The sequence below is a fragment of the Mustela nivalis genome, assembly GCF_964662115.1.
Source record: "Mustela nivalis genome assembly, chromosome: 11".
NCBI classification, from domain to species: domain Eukaryota; kingdom Metazoa; phylum Chordata; class Mammalia; order Carnivora; family Mustelidae; genus Mustela; species Mustela nivalis.
Genome location: NC_139030.1, coordinates 43,880,624 through 43,906,893, shown reverse-complemented (window position 1 = coordinate 43,906,893; position 26,270 = coordinate 43,880,624). Strand labels below are relative to the sequence as shown.

At 33.1% G+C, this 26,270-nt stretch overlaps 1 protein-coding gene across 4 annotated transcripts in view; it reads right to left on the bottom strand.

Moving 5' to 3' along the window:
• The window catches only part of LNPK (lunapark, ER junction formation factor), an 81,757-nt gene that overhangs the window by 3,985 nt on the left and 51,502 nt on the right, over positions 1-26,270 (bottom strand). For 3 of the 4 annotated variants that reach the window (XM_082690273.1, XM_082690275.1, XM_082690272.1), the window contains exons 9-12: positions 16,578-16,790; positions 7,907-8,012; positions 6,410-6,480; positions 5,245-5,415 (exon numbers count right to left, since the gene is read on the bottom strand). In XM_082690273.1, the coding sequence (XP_082546399.1) occupies positions 5,245-5,415; positions 6,410-6,480; positions 7,907-8,012; positions 16,578-16,790 (561 nt within the window). Of the gene's footprint in view, positions 1-3,518; positions 3,602-5,244; positions 5,416-6,409; positions 6,481-7,906; positions 8,013-16,577; positions 16,791-26,270 lie in introns of all 4 variants that reach the window. The other variant, XM_082690274.1, reaches the window with a different exon arrangement.

Here is a 26,270-nt window from a genome sequence, read left to right as displayed (position 1 = left end):
ATTTTTTCTGTGAAGTTATAGTTTAAAATAGCTTGATGGTATAAGATAATATAATAGAAGATGTCAATATTTGGACATAAAGTCATAAGAAAGAAACCAGCACTTGTGTTCACACTAATTAAAGAGGCCTCTTCTCCCCCATGCAACATCAGTTTAAGACTAAAATTAAAACAAAGTTAACCAACGTAATACCATCAGTAAGAAAATTTTTTAAATCAACTTTGGCATCTATAATGTCAAGAAAACAATATATCACAATGTTAAAAAACAAAAATGACCTATGGAATTTGTTCCTTTTCCCACTGTTGCCCCCTGCCCCTCTCCCCAATGTTCTTTAGAGAAAAAGCTTTTTCTACCAAATTGTAAACAACTGGCTTACAGTTGTTTGGAACTGAAACTCATAAAACTGAGTATTAACTGTATAATGAATACCACTGCCTCATCTATAAACCACACACATGCAAAAACATGTATGAACATCACCTTACCTTTTAGGTTTTATTCTCTCTCTTAAAAAAATAGTTTTCTTTGAAAATTCGAGAACGGTCTAGCAAAACAAATTCATGTATTTCCTTTAGAAATACATGATTTCCAAGGGGGGGGGACTATTCTATTTAGTTTATGCCTTTGAAAATCCTTCATATTTTGGTGAATTCATTTAGATTCTTACTTTTTATTCCGTTTTACAATAACAAAAATTTGTCTTGCTTATGCATCAAACTTTTGCCTTGCTAACACATCAGTACCCACTATATGTGTAGATTATAAAACTTACCCAAAGGAGAATTTGTTCAATTAAAATGAACAGTCTGTCTTTGAACTCACAGGTCTTAAGCAAAGCAGTTTTTATGTGACTTTCTGGCTTAAGGAAAATGGCCAACTTACATTAAGGAACAAAGACATGAATCTCATCTCAAAATTTAACCCATTATGGCTCAATGAATAAAATTAATTTAATAAAAACCACCTATGAGAGAATAACTCATACTAAGCACACAGAATACTGTTTAATAGTGCTACTGTTATTTACCACTGGAGAACAAATGCATTAGTTAAGAAAGAAATGTCATTATCAGGCAATAATGTAAAACTATTAAGTGAAGGTGCTTCAGCAAAGCGAATCAAAAGACCAAAAGATCTCTAGGTCTAAAACAAACAAACAAAAAGATACTATAGGCATGTTTGTATCCTGATGAAGCTATACATAATTAAATATCAATAAAGGTGTAAGCTTTTTGGATCTGGTAAATACATAATTCAACAAAATTTACATTATCAAATAGTTCAATTTCCTAGAGCATCATAACAAACAATAGTAAAAACAGAATTTTCTCTAGTTCAACATAACCTAACAGGAACAATATGTTGCTTAAAAGAAAGAAAAAAGCAAAAATCAGATTACAAAAATAAATTTCACCTTATATAAATTTTACTTGCTATTTTTGGTATTTTTTATTTTTTTCCTTTTTTATTTATATTTTATTAGCCAACATATAGTACATCATGAGTTTCAGATATAGTACAGCATTAGCATCACTAGTTCAATAACTCATCTGTTGCATATAACACCCAGTGCTCATAAGAGCACATGCACTCCTTAATGCAATGCCCATCACTTAATTACCCCATATTTTTGATAGTATTGATTAAATGCCATAGGTTTTATTATTAGAAAATTATTTCCAGTTGAATGAAAGCTATCTTTTTAAAAAATAATTATATAAGATCTAGACAAATACAACTGAATAATTAAAACAATACTAACATTTTTCAAACATGGTAGCCTAAAATCACTCTATAGGTATGCTAACAATGTAGAAACCTCCTATTCTAAGTATTTATCATAGTTAACAAAAAAGAATGCTACATATCAATTATTTTGGAAAGCATATTTTAGGAAAGCAAAACTGATAAAGCACTTTAATGTGGCTTAGCAGAGATTCACTACTCAGCCATAAAAAAACCAAATAACTTAAAAGTAGTTCATTACTTTGGCATACCATATCTAGTATGCTCTTACATAAAAAGAGAATCCATAATCCTAATTTCTTGTGTTTCTTTTTTTTTTTTTTTGGATCTCATTTTACTTATTTGACAGAGAGATAGAGAGCACAAGTAGGCAGAGTGACAGGCAGAGGAAAAGGGAGAAGCAGGCTCTCTGCTGAGCAGGGAGCCCGATATGGGAGTCAATCCCAGGACCCTGGGATCATGACCTGAGCCGAAGGCAGATGCTTAACTAATTAAACCACCCAAGTGTCCCTTGTATTTCTTTTATACAGTATTACCAAAGCATCTGGATACACAGTTCTAGAAGAAAATTACAGGAATCCAAATGAGTAATTAATAGGAGAAATTTCTTCTAGGTCTCCCTTTTTGATGAAAACTCCAATATCTCTTAAGTTGTTCTAAAGAATGATCCAAAAGCCTTGTGTCTCATCCTAAATGCAAAATCTTACACTAGCAGAATCAAGACAAAACTCAAAGTCTTGCATCATAGTTCTTTTTTAAAAAGGTTGCTTCTAATGATTCAAGATTATTCATATAAGCACATACAGAATATTTGTTGAAAGGAAAATTCAGATGGAAGAGAGCTATCTTTTTGTTTCCTCTGTGACTTCAATAACCTAATCTCTACAGTTTCTGCCACTATCAAGGAGCTATTTCACTACTTTAAAAAATATAAAAATTGGATGCCTTGGTGGCTCAGTCAGCTAAGTATCTGCCTTCGGCTCAGATCATGATCGCAGGATCCTGGGATCGAGTCCCACATCGGGCTCCCTGCCCAGCAGGGATCTGCTTCTCCCTCTGCCCCGCCCGCCACTTGTGTTTGCTTTCTCTCTCTCTCTCTTTCAAAAATAAATAAAATCTTTAATTTTATTATGTAAATTTATATTTATATTTTATTTATTTATTTTATTTTTATTATATTATATAAATTATATAAATTTTATATATTAAATATATAATATATATTAATGTATTATATGCAAAATATATAATTGATATATAATACATATATAAAAACTTCCCGGCATTTATATATTTATATATTTTATTATTTATAAAAAATAAATTTATTATATATTATGTTATATATTATGTTATATATATGTATCACGAACGCAGAAATCAGAAATCTAAGACCTTGCTTACACTGGCTGTCAGTACAGAGAGATGACTGAGATGATACGGTCTTACTTAATAGTTCAGTATAATAATCATAAAGGTATGCCACCAGCTTTCAAAACAAATGCAGCTTCATCTTTCACGAGAATACTTGCTAATTACTTGGAAATGGTAACTATATCATAGTGGTGAGACAGTAGTCTTGGAGAAAAGTTTCAATCTTCTGAAAGCTAAAGTAAAAGGTTCTCAGCCTTTTTGATGAATCCAAGTAGAAGTATGAAAAAGTTACTACTCCAAAGACTATTTTAGCCAATGTAATTGTTTCTTCAGTTCCTTGCCCTACAGAGTTGTTAGACCCTGCCTCTGATTTTGTCTTCACCTATTAATATTACCTTATTAGGGCTGAGTTTGAACCAGTTAGACTTCGTTCTGGAGATTTCAGATAGAAAATGTGACATTGGGGGTATTGTTCCTCCTAGATTTGATGAGAAGGAAAGGTATAGCTAGGTGCTGTTTGCTAACTATTCATCTCAATCTTAGCAGAAGATACTAAAGCATGGGACTCTTTACCAAGACTTTTATTTTGTTGGCTGTTTTCCTTCCTTCCTTTCTTCCTCCCTCCCTGCCTCCTTCCCTGTTTTTTCTTCTCTTTTCTTTTCCCTTTTCTTTTTCTATCCCCTTTCCTTCTCCCTTTCCCCTTTCCTTTCCTTTCTTCCTTCCTTCTTATTAGCTTTCAAATATTCACTTTAGCTTTTAATAAGCAAGTTTACTCATGGAAAGGACTTCAATTTTTCTTCTAGGAATCTTCACTATGAAATTCTTTAGTTTTCTGTCCCAAAAGGCAGCAATAGCAAGGCAGGTGATTTGCATGTGACAGCATGCAGCTCAGAGCATGACTTAAGCAGAAGAAAACTTGTGATTATGTTTGGAGTTGATGTCGCAGACTTGGAGAAGGTAAAGATATTGATTCCATGTTGAAAGAACAAGGGCTTTCTGTCATGACTATCTGTGTTCAAATTCATTTTGATAAATGTTAGTAAGCCAAAAGCGAAGCCCAAATCAACACACACATTTTAGGTTCACTCTTCAAGTTAAAAAAAGAAAAAAGGTTCTCAAATTTTCATACTAAACTTCTCATATCTAAAAATTCACTGTCTCATGTCATTCTCAGTTAAAGCAATTTTTTCACTACTTGGCACTTGTATAAAGAACTCAAATATATATAAATGAGAATTCCTAGAAATTAAAAGGATGATAAACTATGTGAACTAAACTTCTAATATGGATTTTTTTTCTATATCAGGCATAGCACCAAAATATCATGGCCTGAGCCATAATTTTAGCATCTTCATCCTTCAGAGCTGCTCAACAAACATCACCCCACCTAAGATTAACAGAAATAGTTGGCAATTAATAGTCAGATCTTCCAACTCTTCCCCATTTTTTCATGATTCTTCCTCAAGAAGTCATAAAACAGAATTAGAAGACGAGTTCCAAAAACCAATGAATTCTGATAAATTTTATTTCTCTAAAATAAGGTTGTTTTACATCAAAGGCATCCATTATCAACATTAATCTTGCAGACCCCAAAAAACTGTTTCAAAGGACTACCAGTCCTATCAACATAGTTATCCCATCAATACAAGGATGACTTTCTGATTCCAAAGTTTCCTGCTTCCAGTAACCTTACCAATTCCAGTGGTAGGCACAAACCTATTTCACCAATGTTAATTATAAATCCTATCAGAATTTTAGTCTTATAAGTAGTTGCATAATTCTTATAATCTGCTTCACTTAAATAAATTGAAAAAATGATTCCATGAAAACACTACTAGTCCAATCTCCCAACAGTTACATGAAGATGTCACTCCAAAAACAATGTTTACCTAGCTGTTGCTAGATGCTACTTAGCACAGTATAACCAACATTTTAAAACTGAAGCACATTAGACCAATCACACAGGAGGCTAGAGTTTCAGAGCCATAGCTGATACGTGCGTAATAAATTATGCATAATTTATGCATAAATTAATCCATTCTTACCTAAAAGCATTATGCTTTTATTATTAAATAGCAAACATTATTAAGAGGCATAACTTTTTAATTAACATATTCATACCTTCACTGATCTGGTTCTCTGATGAAATCACACTTCTTGAGGGCAAAGGACCAACTGAACTTGAGCTTTCCACTGCCTGCCTCTTCTCAAAACTAAACTCTGGAAGTCTTGGAGCCTGAGGTCTAGTTTTTCTTGCAGGATTCAAGAAAAAACAGTAGGCACATCTAAAAGCTGCAGAGAATTAAAAAAAAAAACAACACACACACACACACACACACACACACACACACACACACAAACCAAAATAAATTCAAGGATTAATGAGATAATTTTCAATATTACTTTTGCAAAATAGTCAAAGAACCCTTCAAAAATTATTTATCCCTTGAGAAATTACTTCTGGTTTTAATAATATGGCAGGTGCTCTCCAAAAGCTAATTTTCAAGCACCTTTTCTAATTACTATTAGAATTAGAATATTAATTTTAAAACAGAAAAGATCCTAAGTTACATGGCAGGTTATCTAATAGCAAAACAATCTATACTAATCTAAAATGTATTACAGAAATTCCACTTCTAGTCACTACAATCATTAGGTATTTTAAAATCCAGAACCCTGCTCACTTGCCTGAGAAAATGTAGCATAATTAATTAAGTGCAATATTTTTTTAATAGTAGCTGCACATGAGAATCATCTGAGGTACTTCAAAAAAAAGCCTGTCCCCCTCCCCTCAGACTAATTAAAACAGAAAAACAGACTCTTCGTAGGCATGATAATGTTTGTTTGTTTTTTTTTAATTTGACAGAGAGAGAGTGAGTTCACAAGTAGGCAGACAGAGAGAAAGGGGGAAGCAGGCTCCCCACTGACCAGAGAGTCTAATGAGCGGCTCAATCCCAGGACCCTGAGATCATGACCTGAGCCAAAGGCAGAGGCTTAACCCACTGAGCCACCCAAGCACCCCTAAGCATGATAATCTTTAAAAGTGCTTCAGGTGATTCTGATACACAGTGAAGTTTGAGAAAACTGACCTAGAAGTTGTACACTGTATGAGAAAAACAACTGCATTGTTTTTCCTGCTTGGCTCTGTGTTCTAAAATAAGAACAATATGCCTGAAAAATACATACAGGGATAGCACCTAAAACAATGTGACATTATATAGGAACTGGCACAGAATGAAATATTTAAGAGTAACATATTTAAATCTAACTGCCCAATAATTCTTACCAATGTATTCAAATTCTTCTTTCAAAGCCATGCCATTATGAGAAAAACACTGCTGACATATAAGGGCATACCTATACGAAAAGGAAAAATGAACATGTCAGTTACAAATGCAGACAAATCCCATGGAAAGGTTACTTTAGCCATCTCAGCTAACTTATGTTTTTAGCATAGCAGAATATGTTGTAACAGTTTAGATGTTCCTTACTAAACAATGAACAATACTCTTTAAATATAACAGTCAAAATTTCAGCCCTTTTAAAATATAATTTATATACCAAATTAAAAACAAACTAAGCAAAGTTAAATGAATATGTCCTTACTAAGTTAAAAGAAACATATCCAATGACAAAACACTTAAATTTGAGTTACTTCCTAACATGTATTTCTGGGGATGACAGACCCCAAATCTGTGACTAGATACGACTGGAAAAGATAGAACTCCTTAGAGATTCACAATGAATGTTACTAAAACCTCTGAGAAGTCTGTATAAAGAAATGAATTTAATTTGCTTAGTCCAATCCAAAGGTTAACTTCACATATATCATGATTTCTATACCTATCCCAGTTATACATCTTCCTCATTTTCTATTTATATACTCTCTCTGTTCTCTGTGTACACGCTTAAAAATACTTGGCCCTATGAAACAACTTGTCTGTTTCGAATAATATACAATTTATAACTGTATATTATATATACATATATAATTTATAATTATATATATAATATATATATTTGGGGCAAATATATAATTTATAATTATATATGTATATATAATTATATATACTATATATAATTTATAATACTAACATTAAATATATCTAATATATACATATAATTTATAATACTAACATTAAATTCAGTCCTTTTATTAAAATGATAATATTCACCATAACCTTGTCAATATCTACTCAACTATCCTAAGTATTTTTTAGAAGTCTACACTATGACAGTTGCTCTGCTCACATCATCCCTATCTTCTTCAGGTTATTATAAAAATTAAATAAGACAATAAGTGGAAAAGCATTTTGAGAACATATGTAAATTGTCTTCATCGTTATTAAAATAATCACCATCACCAATTCCAGTACTGACATCTATAAAACTCCATTTCTTACAGACTACCAAGTTTTTACTATTTGTTTGCTCTTCAAGCTTAAGTTTCATGAAATGACACAGTTTCTCTAAAAATAATGTCATACACACTGAAAAAATAAAATAAAATTTTAAAAATAAATAATTTTTAAAATGTCATACAATATTATTTTGTTTTCTCTATATATTTTGCTATATTTTAATCTAGATACTTTATCTAAATTCTTACTGAAAAACAACTGAATATTACTCTTTGCAGGGCTATAAAATATTCTATTATGTTCTAAAATCAGGAAATAGGAGCCACAGAACTGTAGAACATCTACTGCATACACACACACATGCGCCCTGACCAATAAACTTTTTCCTCATTTTTATTTATCTACCACTTTAATAAGCATACCTGTTCTGTGGACCATCACCAACTAAATATTCAACAATTCTATCCAGAGCACCTCGTTCTCGCGGGAGAATGGGCCTTGCTAAAGGTGGACCCGGAGGATGAAGACCTAGTAAATAAAGAAATATTTATGTATTTGTATAAAATACATTTAAATTTTAATTCAGTTACCAAGTACTACCCATGCTTGTCAGAACTTTTGAAAGATTTTAACAAAAGAAAAATACATCTCTTTAAAGCATTCGAGTTTTCATTAAAAATATTATACTACAAAAAAAATGTTAAATTAAGTTCTAGATCAAAACCATCAACATAAACTATTAAGAAATGAAACTATGTTGGACTCTGTACAAACTAATTTTTTTTTATTTTATTTTATTTCTTTTCAGTGTTCCAGAATTCATTGTTTATGCACCACGCCCAGTGCTCCATGCAATATGTGCCCTCCATAATACCCACCACCAGGCTCACCCACCCGCCTCCCAAACTAATATTTTTAAGTGCCCACACTCTTATTAAGAGGGCATTTGTCGTGAAGAGAACTGGGTGTTGTATATAAGTGACAAATCACTGAATTCAATTCCTGAATTCTACTGAATTGCACTGCATGTTAACTAAAACTTAAAATATAATTTAAAAATAAATTAAAAATTTAAAAATATGTATATACATGTATGGATAGATAAAACTAAATATATTTTTGTAGGATTATACAAGTAATAGGACATTTTAAAGGACATATATATAAATAAATAAATAAAATGTCCAGACTCTTAAAATCTTATGTAATAACAAATTAGAAAATTAGGGGACTTCTATTTGGGGCAATAATAGAGTCACGGGGTCAAATTTACCTTCCCACCTAAATTAACTAAAATACTGTGCAAAATATATCATGAAACAGTTTTTAAGACACTGGGTATCAAACAATGTAGGATAAAGATCCCCAAGAGACCAAAAGAGAATAAGAGGAGTCCTGTAACTGCTCCAGCCTGTTGCCTGGAGAAAATTTCCAGGCAAAAGCTCAGGAAAGGTAAGTCAGCTCAGATGTATAAGCATCCCTGAGTTTGAGGAGATAAAGCTAAAACTCTGGGGAGACCAAGTCAGGTTCATAGAAAGAGAATGCAGAGAGCAAGAACACCAAAGATCTACAGAGGAGCCCCAAGACTGTTCAACATCTTACTGGCTAGTGCACGTGTATATTGAAACCGTCTGAGTACACAGAAAAAACTGCCCCCAAATATTAGAGGTAACAGTGTTCACATGGAGCCCAAGTGCTGCATGTTCTCACCAGCCAAAGTGGAAAACATCATAACTCACAGGTTACTGGATTATGTAGTCAGAGGACCTTTGTATAAGGACATAAAAACATCCAGCATTCAATAAGATAAAATTTGTAATGCCTGATATCAGATGAAAAATTATTAGACATGCAAATAAGCAGGAAAATAAAACCCACAAGAAAAATCAACCAAAAATGACCTAGAAATGATAGTTTATAGAATTAATATACAAATATATTAAAACATTTATTATGACCACATTCGATATGATTGAGAATCTAGAGGAAAGATTCACTGTGGTAGTCAAGACATGGAAAAAAATTCAAAAGACCCAGACCGAACTTCTATAGATGAATACTACAATGTCTAGAGTGAAAAATCTGCAGATGGGATGAATAGCTGTTTGGACATCATAGGGTGTGCGGAAGTAAACTTGAAGAGACAGTAATAGAAACCATACATAATGAAACACAAAGGAAAGCCTAAAAATTTTTTAAATAAATTATCAGCAAGCCGTGGAACAACAACAAGCAGCCTAATATAGATATAATTGGAGTCTATAAAGGGGGAAAAGAAAACAATACTTGAGGAAATTATGCACAAAAATTTTCCAAATTTGATGAAATCTATAAACCCACAAATCCAAGAATATCAACAAACCCTAAGCACAAGAAACATAATTTTGCACCAAGGCACAGACAATCAAATTACTTAAAACCAGTGATCAAGAGAAAATCATAGCATAGTCAGAAAAAGATATATTTTATACAGAGAAACAGAGGTAAGAATGACAGATTTCTCACCGGAAAATAAGCAAACCAAAAGAGAGTGAAGCAAAGAACACTATCACTTAGAGTTCTGTATTAATAAAAATATCTTTTAAAAATGAAAGCAAGGGTGCCTCGGTGGCTCAATGGGTTAAAGCCTCTGTCTTCAGCTCAGGTCATGATCTCAGGGTCCTGGGATCAAGGCCTGCATAGGGCTCTCTGTTCAGCAGGGAGCCTGCTTCCCCTCTCTTTCTGCCTATCTCTCTGCCTGCCTACTTGTGATCTCTGCCGGTCAAATAAATAAATAAAATCTTTTTTAAAAAGAAAAGAAAAATGAAGGCTTTTCAGCATACAAAACTGAAAGAATTCATCATTAGCAGAACTGCACTATAAAAATGTTAAAAGACAGAAAAATGACACCACACAGAAACAGGTAGTACAAAGGAAACAACTGAAATGGTTACCATGTGGGTAAATATCCAAAACTCTTAAAAAATAATTGATAGCTTAAAGGAAAAATAATCCTTGTTGTAGGGTTTATTAAGTATATTGAAGTAAAATGTAAGGCAATTGCACAAAGGCCAAGAGAGGAGAAATGTAAGTATACTGTTGTCAGATTCTCAAACTGTTTGTGAGCTGGTGTTATATTACTTGAAGATAAACTGTCGTAAGTTAAAGAAATACACTGCAAACCCCAAAAGACCCACTAATATGAAAAAGCAATATAGCTAGTTAGGCAATGAAAAAAGATAAAATACAAGATTTAAACTCAGACTCAAATATACCAATCCTGTTAAATGTACATAGTCTGAACATCCTCATTATTGAGCCACAAACTGTCAGAATAAAAAAGCAAGATCTGATATATGTTGCTTACAAGAAAAAAATTCAATACAAAGACACAAATACGTTAAAAATAAATGACAGAGGGGCATCTGGGTGGCTCAGCTGACTGGGCTTCCAACACTTGGATTCAGCTCAGATTGCGATCTCAGGGTTGTGGGCTTGAGACCCATGGTAGGCTCCACACTCAGTGTAGAGTCCCCTTGGCACTCTCTCTCCCTCTGTCCCTCCCCCTACTCGTGTTCTCCCACTCCCTCTAAAATAAATAAATTCTTTAAAAGTAATAATAAACAAATGATAGAAACTATATATAAATAAATATACTAACACTAATCAAAAGAAATCTGGAGTATCTGTATTAACAGACTTCAGAGCAAACAATACTATCAGAGATAAAAACAATAATTTTATAATGACAAAGGAGTCAATTCATCAAGGGAGCATAATAATTCTAAATATATATGTGTATCATAGGAGAGCATCAAAACACATAAAGCAAAAAATTAACAGAAACTACATAGATACATATCTACACTGTGTGTGTATATATGTTGTATATATGTTATATATATATATATATATATACTTGTGTATATATATATACAAGACTACAGACATATTTATATATATGCACACACAATAGTACAGTTGGAGATTTCAACAGCTTCCTCTTAATAACTGAAGGAATAAACACAGAAATCAGTAATGATATAGAAGACCTGAACAACACTATGTGCTACCACCTTATCCTGACATTTATAGCCACTCTATCCCAACAGGAACAGAATATAAATATTCAAGTAAATATAAAACATTTAACAAGACGGATGATATTCTGAGACATAAAACAAGCCTCAGTACACTTAAGAAGATTTAAACAATACATAGTTATGTTTTCTGACCATGACAGAATTGAATTAGAAATCAGCAACAGAAAGACATTAAGAAAATCTCTAAATATTTGGAGACTAACTGACATCCATTGAAATAACCAAGGATGCAAAGAAAAATTAAAATGGAAGTCAGAAAGTATTTAATGAAAAAACAATATACCAAATTTATGATACGCAGCTAAAGCAGTAGGTAAAGGGAAATTTATAACACTAAAACATCTATAAAAGAGGATAAATCTAAAATTTATGAATTCAGCTTCCACCTTAAGAAACTAAAAAGGAAGAGCAAATGAAACCCAAGATAAACAGGATTAAAGAATAATAAAGAGTAAAAATAAAATATAAAATACAAAAATAGAGAAAATCTGGTTCTTTTGAGAATATCAAAACTGATAAACCTCTAGTCAGATTAAACAGGAGGAAAAAAAGGGAAGATAAAAAATACTAATATCAGGAATGAGAGAAATGGCATAAATCTAAATTGTTTACAAGTATATTATAAGTAATTTTATGCCAATATACTCAAAAGTTGCATGAAATAGAGAAATCCTTTGAAAGACTAGCAAATTATCACAGGTTACTGAACAAGAAATAATTATTCAACATGCTAAAATTTATAAAGAACTTTTTATTATCTATGTTCCTAAGAGATAATAGTCTGTAGATTTTGTTCTATTGAATCTTTAGTTAAAAACAAATAAAAAAATAATACAACCTTCCACAAAGAAAACACCAGACCCAGATGCTTCCACCTGCAAATTCTACCAAACATTTAAGGAAAAAATAATGTAAATTCTACACAAAACTTTCTGTAAAATTGAAGATGAGAGACTACCTTCTTATACCTTTGATACCCAAACCAGAAAAAAGACACTGCAAGAGAAAAAAAAAAACAAAAAAAACAAAAACAAAAAAAACTACAGACCAATATCCTTAAGGAATATTGATGTAAACATTTTTAACTTGATGTAAACATTTACTAACTTTTAGTAAATCAAACCCAACAATATATACAAAAATTAAAACACCATGACTAAGTCAGATTTATCCCAGGAAAGCAAGGAGTCCAACATTTAAAAATCAATCAATGTATTTCACTATATTAATAGATGTTATAACAAAAAATAAACTAAAACCCTATATGAGCATCTCAATAAATACATTAAAAATGTTTGATAAAATCCACCCTCCCTTACTGAAAAAAATTTTCAGCTAATTAGAAATTGAAGGGTACTTCCTCAACCTGATAAAAGCTATCTATGTAAAACAAAATAACAAACCCTACAGCTAACACCAGGCTGAATGGTGAAAAGGTAACCGCTTTCCTCCTAAGATCAGCAATCAGGAAGAAGGTCTGCTTTTCCACTTCTTTTTTTTTTTTTAAGATTTTATTTATTTTTTAAATTTTATTTATTTGACAGACAGAGATCATAAGTAGGCAGCGGCAGGCAGAGAGAGGAGGAAGCAGGCTCCCCGCTGAGCAGAGAGCCTGATGCGGGGCTGGATCCCAGGACCTGGGACCATGACCTGAGCCAAAGGCAGAGGCCTTAACCCACTGAGCCACCCAGGCGTCCCTTAAAGATTTTATTTTTAAGTAATCCCTATACCCAAAGTTGGGCTTAAACTCATAACCCCAAGATGAAGCATGACAAGCTCCAACTGAGCCCGAAAGTCTCCCCTATTTTTGCCACCTCTATTCAACATTTTACCAAAGGTTCTAGCTTGTGTAATCAGCAAGAATGAGAAATAAAGGAGCCCAGATTAGAAAAATTATCTTTATTCACAATGTGATAGTCTATGGAAAATACTATAAAATCTACTAAAAAACTAATAAAAAACTAATAAGTTTAGCAAGATTATATAAGACTAATATACAAAAATCAATTGTATTTCTAAGTATATTAGCAATGAATAACTGGAGATAGTAAAACAAAGCCATTTGCAATAGGCTCAAGAAGTGTAAATAATTATATACACACATAACCAAGAAAATGTGTAAAAACTATATACTGCACACTACAAAACACTGCTAAGAAAAACTGAAGATCTAACTAAAAAGATATACTGTCTTCATGTCATAAACTAGGCAATATCAGAAGAGACAAATGGAGAGAGGAAGAATAATCTAGTTTTAATTAATGATTTACATCATATAAAAACATTAACAAAAATAAAGAGTTATAAATTGAAACTCCACAATCTTTGAAAACTGAGAAAGAACTGTTTGTAGGAGATACTCTGAACTAAGTGTCAACACAGAAGACAGCACTGAGAAGAAAGTGAGAGAATAAAATAAGTAAGTGATGTTTGCCTCTATAAAGCAAGGCAGGATAAACAATAAGAGAGGCAGCAATGAAGGTTTACACAGAGACCTCATAGAAAGACTTTGCAACAAAAAGAGCCCTTATAGGATTAAGCCTTACAGTATAAGGATACAAGGTTTTCAAAAAACCTGTGACAAAACTTTAAAGTACTCAAGAATAGTTTCAGAGTAGCAATGCTGTATTAATATTTTAAAGGCTAATAAAAAGAGATGTGCCTTGTAAATAATCACAAACCTAAAAGTTGTTGCCATCTAAAAAAGGGCAAATGATGTCAAAATTTTAACAATTAACAAATGAAATTTAGGTTTTAGAATAAGTTCTTTGTATAACAAATCAAGAACATTTTTCAGATTTCATCAGATACATTGTTTACTTGTATTAACAACATTCAATCATTTACAATAAAAAAATAAATTTGAATGCAGACATTAAGTGTCATCCCCCATTATCAAATTTTCAACTTGAATAAGTAAGCCAAATGATATCTTGAAAGCATTTAAGTCAATTTCACTTTTGCTGGAATATTTAACTTCTGAATGTTTAAAATGAAAATGTCCATAAAGGAATCTGGATACATAAAACAACAGATTTCATAAAAATATCTTAAATGCTGTGCATACTAATAACTTTTAAAATAACATATCCTCATATCTATGCCATTATAGATAACAGTAATTAATACAAACATCAAGAACAATCATTGTAGGAATACTGGTCATTTTTACACAGCTTGGCAAATTATCAAGTACCTGCTGGTTATTAATTTTCAAACATATGGGAGCCCTGTGGTAATACACATTAAATTGATTCTCTTCCACAAATATGGCATAATGAAAAAATGAATTATTAATCTTCTCTATAAGAAATCATTTAACTCATTCATATTTTTGGCAATGCACAACTTAGGTCTTTTACATGGAAAATGAATTAAAAACTTTAGTAAAATATGTTTTATTTACATGATCATGAAATTTAGGCCATTTTTCCCTCTACAGCCCTATTCTTTATGTGCAATACAGTTTTTATTACTTTATACAAGTTGCTAAACTTTGATTTCCTTAAAACGCAGATAGACAAATGTACATAATTCACGCATTCTCACACAAAAAAAGTTCTTCCATTAAACCACTAAGAACTTCACAAATTATGGGTATATCAAATAACAAGAGAAAGATAAATAATTTTCAATCAACTTAATTTTTCTCAATTTCACAAAATATATGGCTGCCTTAAGTGACATCATTATATGTCAAGTTTACAAGCATTTATTTCAATAACTACTTTAAAAGTTATGTACATTTCATTTGTAGCCAGATTTAATTTGTTTATAAATTAATAGTTTTTTAGTTTTCTAAAATCTTATGCTCCTTTTCTTTAAAGGAAAAGCAGGGGGAAAAAACACTCTTACAGTAACATTTAGATTGTTTTTATTATAAGTGCCCTGAATACCTGATATCAACTACTGACTAGCCTCAAAATCATTATAAATTATGTTAGGAATTAGTCATGAAATAATAAGGTAATTTAAATTAGAATTAAATATCCTAAAATAAGTAAATAATTTACTATCATATTCAAGAATCTGACATGGAAATTTATACAAAATAATGTAATCTGCTGAAGTATTAGACTTCCATGTCCCATTACACTCCAAAATAAAGTTTCAGGGTAATATAATCAATTACACTCCCAAAATGTGATCTTCCCCTAGAGATTACCTTGAAAAAAGAGATCTACATTGAAAAAAGAGAATCCAAAGAAATGAAATAGAAAAGGCAGTTGTTAATTTAATAGAACTTTATGCTAAAGTAGCTGTCAGAAAATACTAAGGTCTGACAGCTTAATAAGAGAAAAATCGAGGGATGCCTGGGTGGCCCAGTGGGTTAAGCCGCTGCCTTCGGCTCAGGTCATGATCTCAGGGTCCTGGGATTGAGCCCACATCAGGCTCTCTGCTCAGCGGGGAGCCTGCTTCCCCTTCTCTCTCTGCCTGCCTGCCTGTCTGCCTACTTATGATCTCTCTCTCTCTCACTCTCTGTCAAATAAATAAATAAAATCTTAAAAAAAAAAAAAAAAAGAAAAGAAAAGAAAAAGAAAAATCTACCAGCCAATATTAACAACAATAGTATTGTATACCACAATACAGAAATAGTCTTCCTGGAATATGTTGTCATGCTTAAAAATATATGTGAAGAGCTTAGCAAAAAGCATGAATATATTCCAGAAGTGTTCTCTTCTATTCCCATTTTATATAAATCTGGAGCCATTCTAAAGCAGAATATAAAAAGATATGCTATACCGTTGACTACAGAATACTACAAAGTTTTATTGCCATTTAAACAAAGAAGCCATAACAGTTAAATGAGCTCAAGAAATAGGTTTCAGTATCACAAGGTGCCAGCTGTAAAGAGTTATGGCTAATTGAATATGGAACTCCTGCTTAATCAGATAACTGCTCTGCTATTTCCAAATGAAATGCCATTTCCATACTGCCTGAAAATGGCCCATTTTATTGGTAACCAGAGAAAACAATATAAACTGTAAATAACATTAAGTGCTCTGTTTACCCATTCCAGGCACTGAAGTAGCAGGGGATCCAAGACGTCTTGGTAACACATTTGATGATAGGACTGGAGTAACAGTTCTTTCTGGGGGTCCACCAGGGGCTGAACTATCCTTTGGTGGTCCGGGAGATACTGGAACTTGTGGAGGAGGGCCCTGGCTAGAGTTTGGTGGTGTTGGAGAAAGGTTTCTCTGAGCTGCAGTCCGCTGACGAATCTCTGAGAATAAGAATTAAAAAGTGCATTTTGATTTCATATCCGTAAGGGCCAATACCACAAAATGATTCATGTTTAATAAAGTTCTGTAGCACCAGAAATCATCTGTAGGGTCAAAACTTCTGATAATAAAAAGTTTGTAAGATGTGACATTGAAAACTGACTATAATGGATTACTCTGTTTCTGATCCTACACTTCCAACTACATATAACAAAAGTCTTGATCTAAGTCTATCTACAGATATCACTTTTCAAAATAAATTCAAATAAAATAAAATCATCACCCAATTATGTGTGATGCCTTTTTATGGTAAACTTTCATAATTTATGATAAAGAAAAGTAAGTTTATCAGAATTTGTGAAAACTCTGATGAAAATGGCAGCTTTCTTCAAGACAAGAAAAATGTTAACTCTAAGATATGAGTGAATAAGTATATTCCAGAATTATGAAATAATTTATGAGGTACTTAATTTAAGCAGTCACGGAAATGCTGAAAAAGTAGTCTTTACTATTAGGTACTATTCCCAATCTCCTTTATACTCTTACTGTCTTTTTGGTAATTTTTTTTTGCCAATACATTCAGTAAAGGAAAACTTCCACTCTGCATAAACAGTATCATCATAAATAAATCTTATCTTTTAGTTGCAGAAATTACAAGATTTTCTGTAACAGGGGCTGGTAAATGTGCCAAATCCAGGCCCCCACCCCTTTTTTTTAGTTTTATTAAAACACGACAATGCTTTTTTGTTTATATATTGTCTATAGCTGCTGGAGAAGAGCTGTAAGAAGATTTCTTTACAAGAAATCATATGGCTGTCAGAGTCATTTACTGTATTTACTGTCTGATCCTTTACAAAAAGTTTCATGATCCCCTACTCCATAAAACAAAATTCAATTCTATCATTTCCCCTTCCCACCAATACCTTATTTGAATGTTGATGGTAAGATCTCAAGAAGTGCTTATTACTTTTTTTTGTTTTGTTTTTTTAATTTTTTTTTTAATTTGACAGAGAGAAATCACAAGTAGATGGAGAGGCAGGCAGAGAGAGAGAGAGGGAAGCAGGCTCCCTGCTGAGCAGAGAGCCCGATGCGGGACTCGATCCCAGGACCCCGAGATCATGACCCGAGCCGAAGGCAGCGGCTTAACCCACTGAGCCACCCAGGCGCCCTGCTTATTACTTTTTAATTCTACATATTAACTTAAATTATCACAAATCCTGAAACAGTAGGCTGATACTAAACAAGTTAAATTTTAATTGGCATGACTGGTAAAACTGCATACATCTAGAAACAAAATATTTTAAATTTGGACTCTATTTGACAGTTAAAGATTTTCATGAAAAGTTCACTGCAACTAAAAGTACAGCTCTAGCATCAGGCTTCAGTTTACTACAACCTAACAGAAAAGTTTGGTTAGAATCTGGCTGTAGCTTACAGCATTATAAGACTTCAGATGGGCTAACGTCATTAACATCTATCTGTAAATTAAGGATAATAATATTAACTAATAGATTAAATGATGTCTGTATTGATAGTTCACATTTATCAAATATATAATATCTCAGATGATGGTGTTTTCACACAAAGTATTTTCAAATGACCAGTTAGTAGGCTGTAATTACCAAGACCAACTAATCTTCCTCTGGCTCTTAATTTAGTCGCTAGCCTAGCCACTAAAATAATAAATTACAAGCAGATCATCTTTATATAAATGGAACTACCTCTATATCTGGCTATTTTTCATGCAGTTTATTTAGAAATTTTCAGATTTTACCTAATTGTATCCTAATAGCTCCTGCAAATTAGCTGGTTACTTAATTATCTTTACTCAAAGGAACTCTTAAAAGGTGGATACACATTGGGAAAGCTATGAAATGCTGCAAAAGGTAGCGAGGGGCACCTGGCTGGCTCTGTTGGTAAAGCAGACAACTCAGTTTCAGAGTTGTGAGTTGAAGCCCCACAGTGGTGCTTACTTTAAAAAAAAAAAGTTGCAAAAGATACTAAGATCAATGAAATTATATTAAGGTTGGGTCATTTAAATTAATCTTTTAAAAACGAGGTATCAAATACTATAAATCACTTTTTAGCCAATTTTCAGGTAAGATTACTCCCAAAAAATGACATTTTTCATCCAGATAAAGTAAAACTTTAACATGCACCAAACTATATTAAAACTAATTTATTCTTTCACTTCTTGAACAAAGACTTGAAACTGCTTTCTCTGGTTGTGAACCTACCCTGGGAATATTAATTAAAGTACCCTTTTACCATACATCACTCATATCACTCATGAACTACTGAAAGTTAAGGTCTATAACTAGCTAGGTTAACAAAGGACACCATGTCTAGCATTCTACCAAAGAGACATGGCTTAACAATTTCCGAACCTAAATTTAAACAGAAAAAGGAGAAAAATGATATAAAAGAGTCAGGAAAGAGAGAAAACATAGTTCCATTGTTTTCAAAGGAAAAGCACATAACAAAGAGTTACATATCAATAAGAGAAAACAGCTAGCAATACAACACCAAATCTATATTTGGTAAGGTGTTATGAAATAGAATCTGGTAGTCTCAATTTAAAACATCTAAGATTTATTTACTTTTAGTTATTTGCCATTCACAAATGCTTTGTAATATAACTACTCTAAAAATTTCCTGGTATTCAACAAAGTATTATATTGGTTATAGTTAACGTTTCCTGCATTTAAATGTAAAATACCATTCCACAAAAAAGATTTACGAAGCATTTCACATCAATCTGGTAAAGTATCATAAGGAATGTTGCGTAAGTTCAATTCTTGACTAGAGGATGTTTCAACATCCTTATTAGTGTCTGTATTTTTAAATTCAAAACAAGCAAATAGAATCTAAATGAGATTTAAAACTTCTATATTACAATAAACAAAAGAAAACAAAATGTAAAATAATGATAAAACGGTACCTAAGTGGCTCAGTCAGTTAAAATAATGATAAAACAAGATAGTTGTTAAAAAGCATAGACTCTGCCTGAAATAAATTAAAGACAAATACCATATGATTTGACTCACATGTGGAATTTAAGAAACAAAACAGATGAACATAAAGGGAGAAAAAAGAGGCAATCCATAAAACAGACTCTTAACTACAGAGAACTAAGGGTTACTGTAGGAGAGGTGGGTGGGAGGGGGTGGAGATGGGTTAAATGGGTGATAGGGATTAAGGAGAGCACTTGTGATGAGCCTGGGATGTTGTACTGTAAGTGATGAATCACCAAATTCTACACCTGAAACTAATATTCCACTGTATATTAACTGGAATTTAAATAAAAACTTGAAACTACAAAGAAAAAAAAAAAAGCAGACTCTGGGATCAAGGTGTGTTGATTTAAATTTCAGCTCTATCCTTTTTATTAGATATACATGCAGCCTTTTCCAAGTTGCTGAGAAAACTCAGTTCAGATTCCTTGTAATAGCAATACTTACCACTTAATAGTTGTTACAAAGATTAAATGAGGTAAGCAAAGCGAAGGGCTTAACCAAAGCATAGGTACTTCATAAGTACTTAATAAACAAAAACTATAAGAAGTAGTATTCATCTAAAGGTTGAGATCACAATAGAGACTGTGATCACAGAGATCACAATAAATCAAAAGCTAACCAATCTAGAATTTATATAAAATGTAAATATTAATGTACAAATTAAATATTTTCCTAAACTTGTGAATGTATTTAAATGTATAAATTCACAATTTATGCAAAAACTTAAATCTAGCTTAACTCTAGCTTGCTCTCAAATAATTCTTGAAATAAATATTCTATAACACAAATAATTCTCTTGATTTATCAGATTTTTAAATACTGATTGTTTACATACTTGTAGAGGGTTTAGCTTCGTTTTGATATTAAGCTATAGTAGGAAGAATACCACACTACAGTTAGGAGGCCTGGATTTTCATCCTAGCTAATACCATAGTATTATGGTGGATAGTTCCCTATCCACTCTGGGTTTCAAATTTCTTTATAGAGCGGTGGCAAAACTACAAAGACAATCCTTGTATTTTCCCTAGCACTGGTCAAAGGTTTTTTTCAACATTATGTCCAGTGCTAAGCCTTGTAAGAAAAAGCATCAAGAAAAAGTCTTTGAATGATTCACATTTGCAAAAGTGAAGATTCTTAAATTTAGGGTGAATTTGGCTCTTTGTAAGTGATTATTAAATGTAGTTAAGTGAGATGTGGGGATATAGCTTCAGGAGAGTTTCTATTTTGAAATTTATGAAAATTCTGGTCTCTATTGTTTAAATTTATATGATTCCTTTAAATAATCAAAATAATAAAGACCATGCACCTGGCATCTCTTCCTTTTGCTTTCAAATTTTTTTCTAAGGTCTATGTTGACTGTATCATCTTCTATATAACCTACTCATAATAAGCTACTTTAAATTCAGCCTCTGCCCTACTTCTCTACTTAAATTGTTTTTTCAATAGGTGGATGACTTTTTAATAACAAAATGACACCATACCTACTTCCCTCCCATAGAGGCAAAGGAAAGGAAAGAGAGAGAGAGAAAACTTCCCCAACATTTCATTCCTGGACCTAACACAATCTGTTTTTTGTCCTCCTTCTTAGATACCACACTATCACTTACCACTTAAGGCACCACTGGTTTGGTTACCAACAAACTTATTACCATTACTGTTACAACTATTCTTTTTTTTTTTTTTTTAAGATTTTATTTATTTATTTGACAGAGAGAAATCACAAGTAGATGGAGAGGCAGGCAGAGAGAGAGAGAGAGGGAAGCAGGCTCCCCGCTGAGCAGGGAGCCCGATGTGGGACTCGATCTCAGGACTCTGAGATCATGACCTGAGCCGAAGGCAGCGGCTTAACCCACTGAGCCACCCAGGCGCCCTGTTACAGCTATTCTTTATCAAATCCCTGTTATCTGCCAGGACCTATAATAGGTGCTTAATGTGAGTTTACTCATGCCACCTAATATTTAGACCAACTCTTTGAGATAATTCCAACCCTCAGTTTTCAAAAGAAGAAACCAAAGCTCAGAGGCTAAGGAACTTTTCAAAAGTCTCAAAGTAAATAAGAGATTGAGGCAGGATACAAATCCCAGGTTTTATTACAACAGTGCCTCAACTCTGCAACCTATCAGATTCGATGACTTCGTTTGTCTTCTACTTAACCTGAACCTTTGCAGACGATGACAGCAGATGCCATCCCTACTATACTTCAACTTTCTAGACACCAGTTAATTCTGATTTTAACTCTAATCATTCTTCTGTCTTTTTCCTGAGTTCCTCCTTTCTCCTTCTACTCTTAAGTGTTAATGTCCCCTGGAGTTCTGCCATAGCCTTCTTACTCTATTTTCTCACCCTGAGCAATTTCAGTCAATCCCACGGTTTGAAGAAATATCCTCTATTATTCCAATCGTTCCTACTCTGTACCTATAACCTTAATTTTTCTCCTGAGCTCCATATAAAATAATCAATTACCTATAAACCATACCACCTGGATGTCACTTGATTCAACAAAGCCAAAAGCAAATCCATTATCTTCTAAATAAACCTACTACTCCAATTCTATGTTTCTTATCTTGATTAAAACACTAACATATATCCAGCTGCCAACAACCTAGGTGATCTCAAAATGGATAAAAGACCTCAATGTGAGACAAGAATCCATCAGAATCCTAGAGGAGAACATAGGCAATAATCTCTTTGATATCAGCCACAGCAACTTCTTTCAAGATATGTCTCCAAAGGCAAAGGAAACAAAAGCCAAAATAAACTTTTGGGACTTCATCAAAATCAAAAGCTTCTGCACAGCCAAGGAAACAGTCAACAAAACAAAGAGGCAACCCACGAAATGGGAGAAGATATTTGCAAATGACAGTACAGACAAAAGGTTGATATCCAGGATCTATAAAGAACTCCTCAAACTCAACATACACAAAACAGATAATCATATCAAAAAATGGGCAGAAGATTTGAACAGACACTTCTCCCATGAAGACATACAAATGGCTATCAGACACATGAAAAAATGTTCATCATCTCTAGTCCTCAGGGAGATTCAAATCAAAACCACATTGAGATATCACCTTACACCAGTTAGAATGGCCAAAATTAGCAAGACAGGAAACAACATGTGTTGGAGGGGATGTGGAGAAAGGGGAACCCTCCTACACTGTTGGTGGGAATGCAAGTTGGTGCAGCCTCTTTGGAAAACAGTGTGGAGATTCCTCAAGAAATTAAAAAGAGAGCTTTCCTATGACCCTGCAATTGCACTACTGAATATTTACCTCAAAAATACAGATGTCATGAAAAGAAGGGCCATCTGTACGCCAATGTTTATAGCAGCAATGGCCACGGTCACCAAACTGTGGAAAGAACTAAGATGCCCTTCAATGGACGAATGGATAAGGAAGATGTGGTCCATATACACTATGGAGTATTATGCCTTCATCAGAAAGGACGAATACCCAACTTTTGTCGCAACATGGACGGGACTGGAAGAGATTATGCTGAGTGAAATAAGTCAAGCAGAGAGAGTCAATTATCGTATGGTTTCACTTATTTGTGGAGCATAACAAACAGCATGGAGGACATGGGGAGTTAGAGAGGAGACGGGAGTTGGGGTAAATTGGAAGGGGAGGTGAATCATGAGAGACTAAGGACTCTGAAAAACAATCTGAGGGTTTTGGAGTGGCGGGCGGTGGGAGGTCGGGGTACCAGGTGGAGGGTATTGGAGAGGGCACGGATTGCATGGAGCACTGGGTGTGGTGCAAAAATAATGAATACTGTTATGCTGAAAATAAAAAAAATAAATAAATTTTAAAAATTTAAAAAAAAAAAACCAACCTAGGTGATATCTGTCCCCTCCTCCCAGTCCCCACTATCCAAATCTAGTATCATCAAATCTTGTCAAACTACTCTTAAATCTTAATTATCTTCTAAATCTCTTCTTTTGCAAATCCTTTGCCACAACTTTATGTAGTACAGACCTTTTTTTCTTTCCTATATTAGATAATATCTTAATCTTATCTCCATGTCTTCAGCCTTCCATTCTCCATATTACAAAGAAAAACAAAAAGAAAGAAAGAAAATGTTCTAAAATGCAAAGCCTGCAGAGGCTTCCCATGTTGCATATAAGATAAAGTCCCAAACTCCATAATGTTGCATACAAAATACTTCATAATTATCCCTCCCTCACATAAACACCAGGCACCTCCCTTTTTCAGGCATATAGCACTATTTGCAGTCCCTCAAGGTAATAACTTGTTTCTCTTATCTTTGCATGTGAAGTAGACCTTAAGAGTCCTTTCCCAATGCATTCTCAAAGCAAATTGTTACTAAAATTTATAATGCCTTGTGATTTGTACCTACCTTCATTATGGTCCTTAGTATGTTAAGATTATGTAGGTGTGCACACTCTTTTGAACCAAGAGCTCCCAGATTAAAAAAAAAAATACATCTTTGCAGCCCCAAGATTTGGCAAGTAACTAGCAAGAGTATGAGCTTAATAAACATCTATGAAATAAATTTACTTTCCGCTTGCATTTTAATATCAAATTTCCAACTGCCTATCACCCAACTTAGATGGTGTAGCAGGCACAATAATGGTCTCCCAACCATGTCCACATCCTCATCCTCAGAACCTATAAATATTATGCCACATGCAAGGGGAATTAAGACAGCAGACAGAATTAAAATTGTTAATCAGGTGAATAAGTGTTGCCTGCTACATTGAGAATTTCAGCCTAACTTGAGAGCATACAAATAAGCTACCTTCAAGCAAAAAAATATGCTAATTATATATACCACTTGCTAGCCTTTAGTTTACTATTTTGTTCTTCTGCTTTTTAAATTAAGAATACATTTTGATTATATTATTTATAAACAAATAGTACAATTTAAAAATGAGCAGAGGACCTGAGTAGACATTTTTCCAAAGACATACAGATGTCCAACAGACACATGAAAAGAAACTCAACATCACTAATCATCAAAGAAATAAGTATCAACACTACAATGAGATATCGCCTCACACTAGTTAGATTGGCTAGTATCAAAAAGACAAGAAATAACAAGTGTTGGCAAGGATGTGGAAGAAAGGGAACCCTTGTAAACTATTGGTAGGAATGTAAATTGGTGCAGTCACTGTGGAAAACAATATGGAGTTTTCTCAAAAAAATTAAAAATTAAAAGTAGAAATACCATACAACTTCCACTTCTGAGTATTTACCAGAAAAAAACAAAAACACTAAATATTCTGAAAAGTTACATGCACCCTTATGTTCAGTGTATCATTATTTATAATAGCTAAGATATACAAGCAACCTAAGTACCCATCAACAGACAAATGATCAAGAAGATATGATATAGATAAACAGATACACACATACAAACACACACACACACACACACACACACACACATATTCATACAGCAGAATATTACCCAACCATCAAAAAGGATGAAATCTTGCCACTTGCAACAATATGCACGGGACTAGATGGTATTATACTAAGTGAAATAAGACAGAAAAAGACAAGTTACCATATGATTTCACTTATGTGTAGAATCTTTAAAAAAAAACAAAAACAAATGAACAAATAAAATGAAAAACAGACTCATAAATACAGAGAACAAACTGGTGGTTATCAGAGAATGATGGTGGGGGGACAAAATAGATGAAGGGGATTAAGAGACACAAATTTACAACTATAAAAGACATCACTGGGACAAAAAGTACACTATAGGGAATATAGTCAACAATATTGCATTAACTTTGGTGACAGATGGTAACTACATGTGACTTGGAGAGTCTTTTAAAATGCACACAATTATCAAATCACTATGTTGTACACCTAAAACTAATTTAATGTTGTATACCAATTATATTTCTATTAAAAACAGATTATGTTTTGCTTTATAGTTCTTTATCTCAACACTTACTTTTTTCATTACCTTGACTATCTATTTCCACTTTAATTTGTCTCCTACCTCTTTCAACTTTAAACAACCTGCACCTTGCAGTTCATCAAGGTTCCATTTGGCAAATTACTACTTTACAACATTTAAACAAAATTCGTTAATTCTAAAAAAAATTTTTTTTCTTTCATTTCCTTCAACTCATTTATTAAGCAACCACTATGAGTAAGGCACTATCAAATGGAATGCAGAGTTGCATACAGAGGTGACAAGCAAAGATAACACAAAATCATGAAACACCAGGTAATTGCCATAGAAAAAGGAACCAACAAAGCACCATGGAGAGTCCAAGAATGGGGAGATTAAATTCAGTGATGGGATGCAGGAAGGGTTCATGGTAATGATGGCATTTAAGAACACTGAAATATGGATGGGAAGCTAAATGCCTCTGTTACCTGTACTAAGGTACATGTAGAGTTTTAAAATACAGGTTCAAAATTCTTTGATTTGCCATCCTATAAAGGAGGGAGGATGTCTATGTCTCCTCCCTTGAATCTGTGT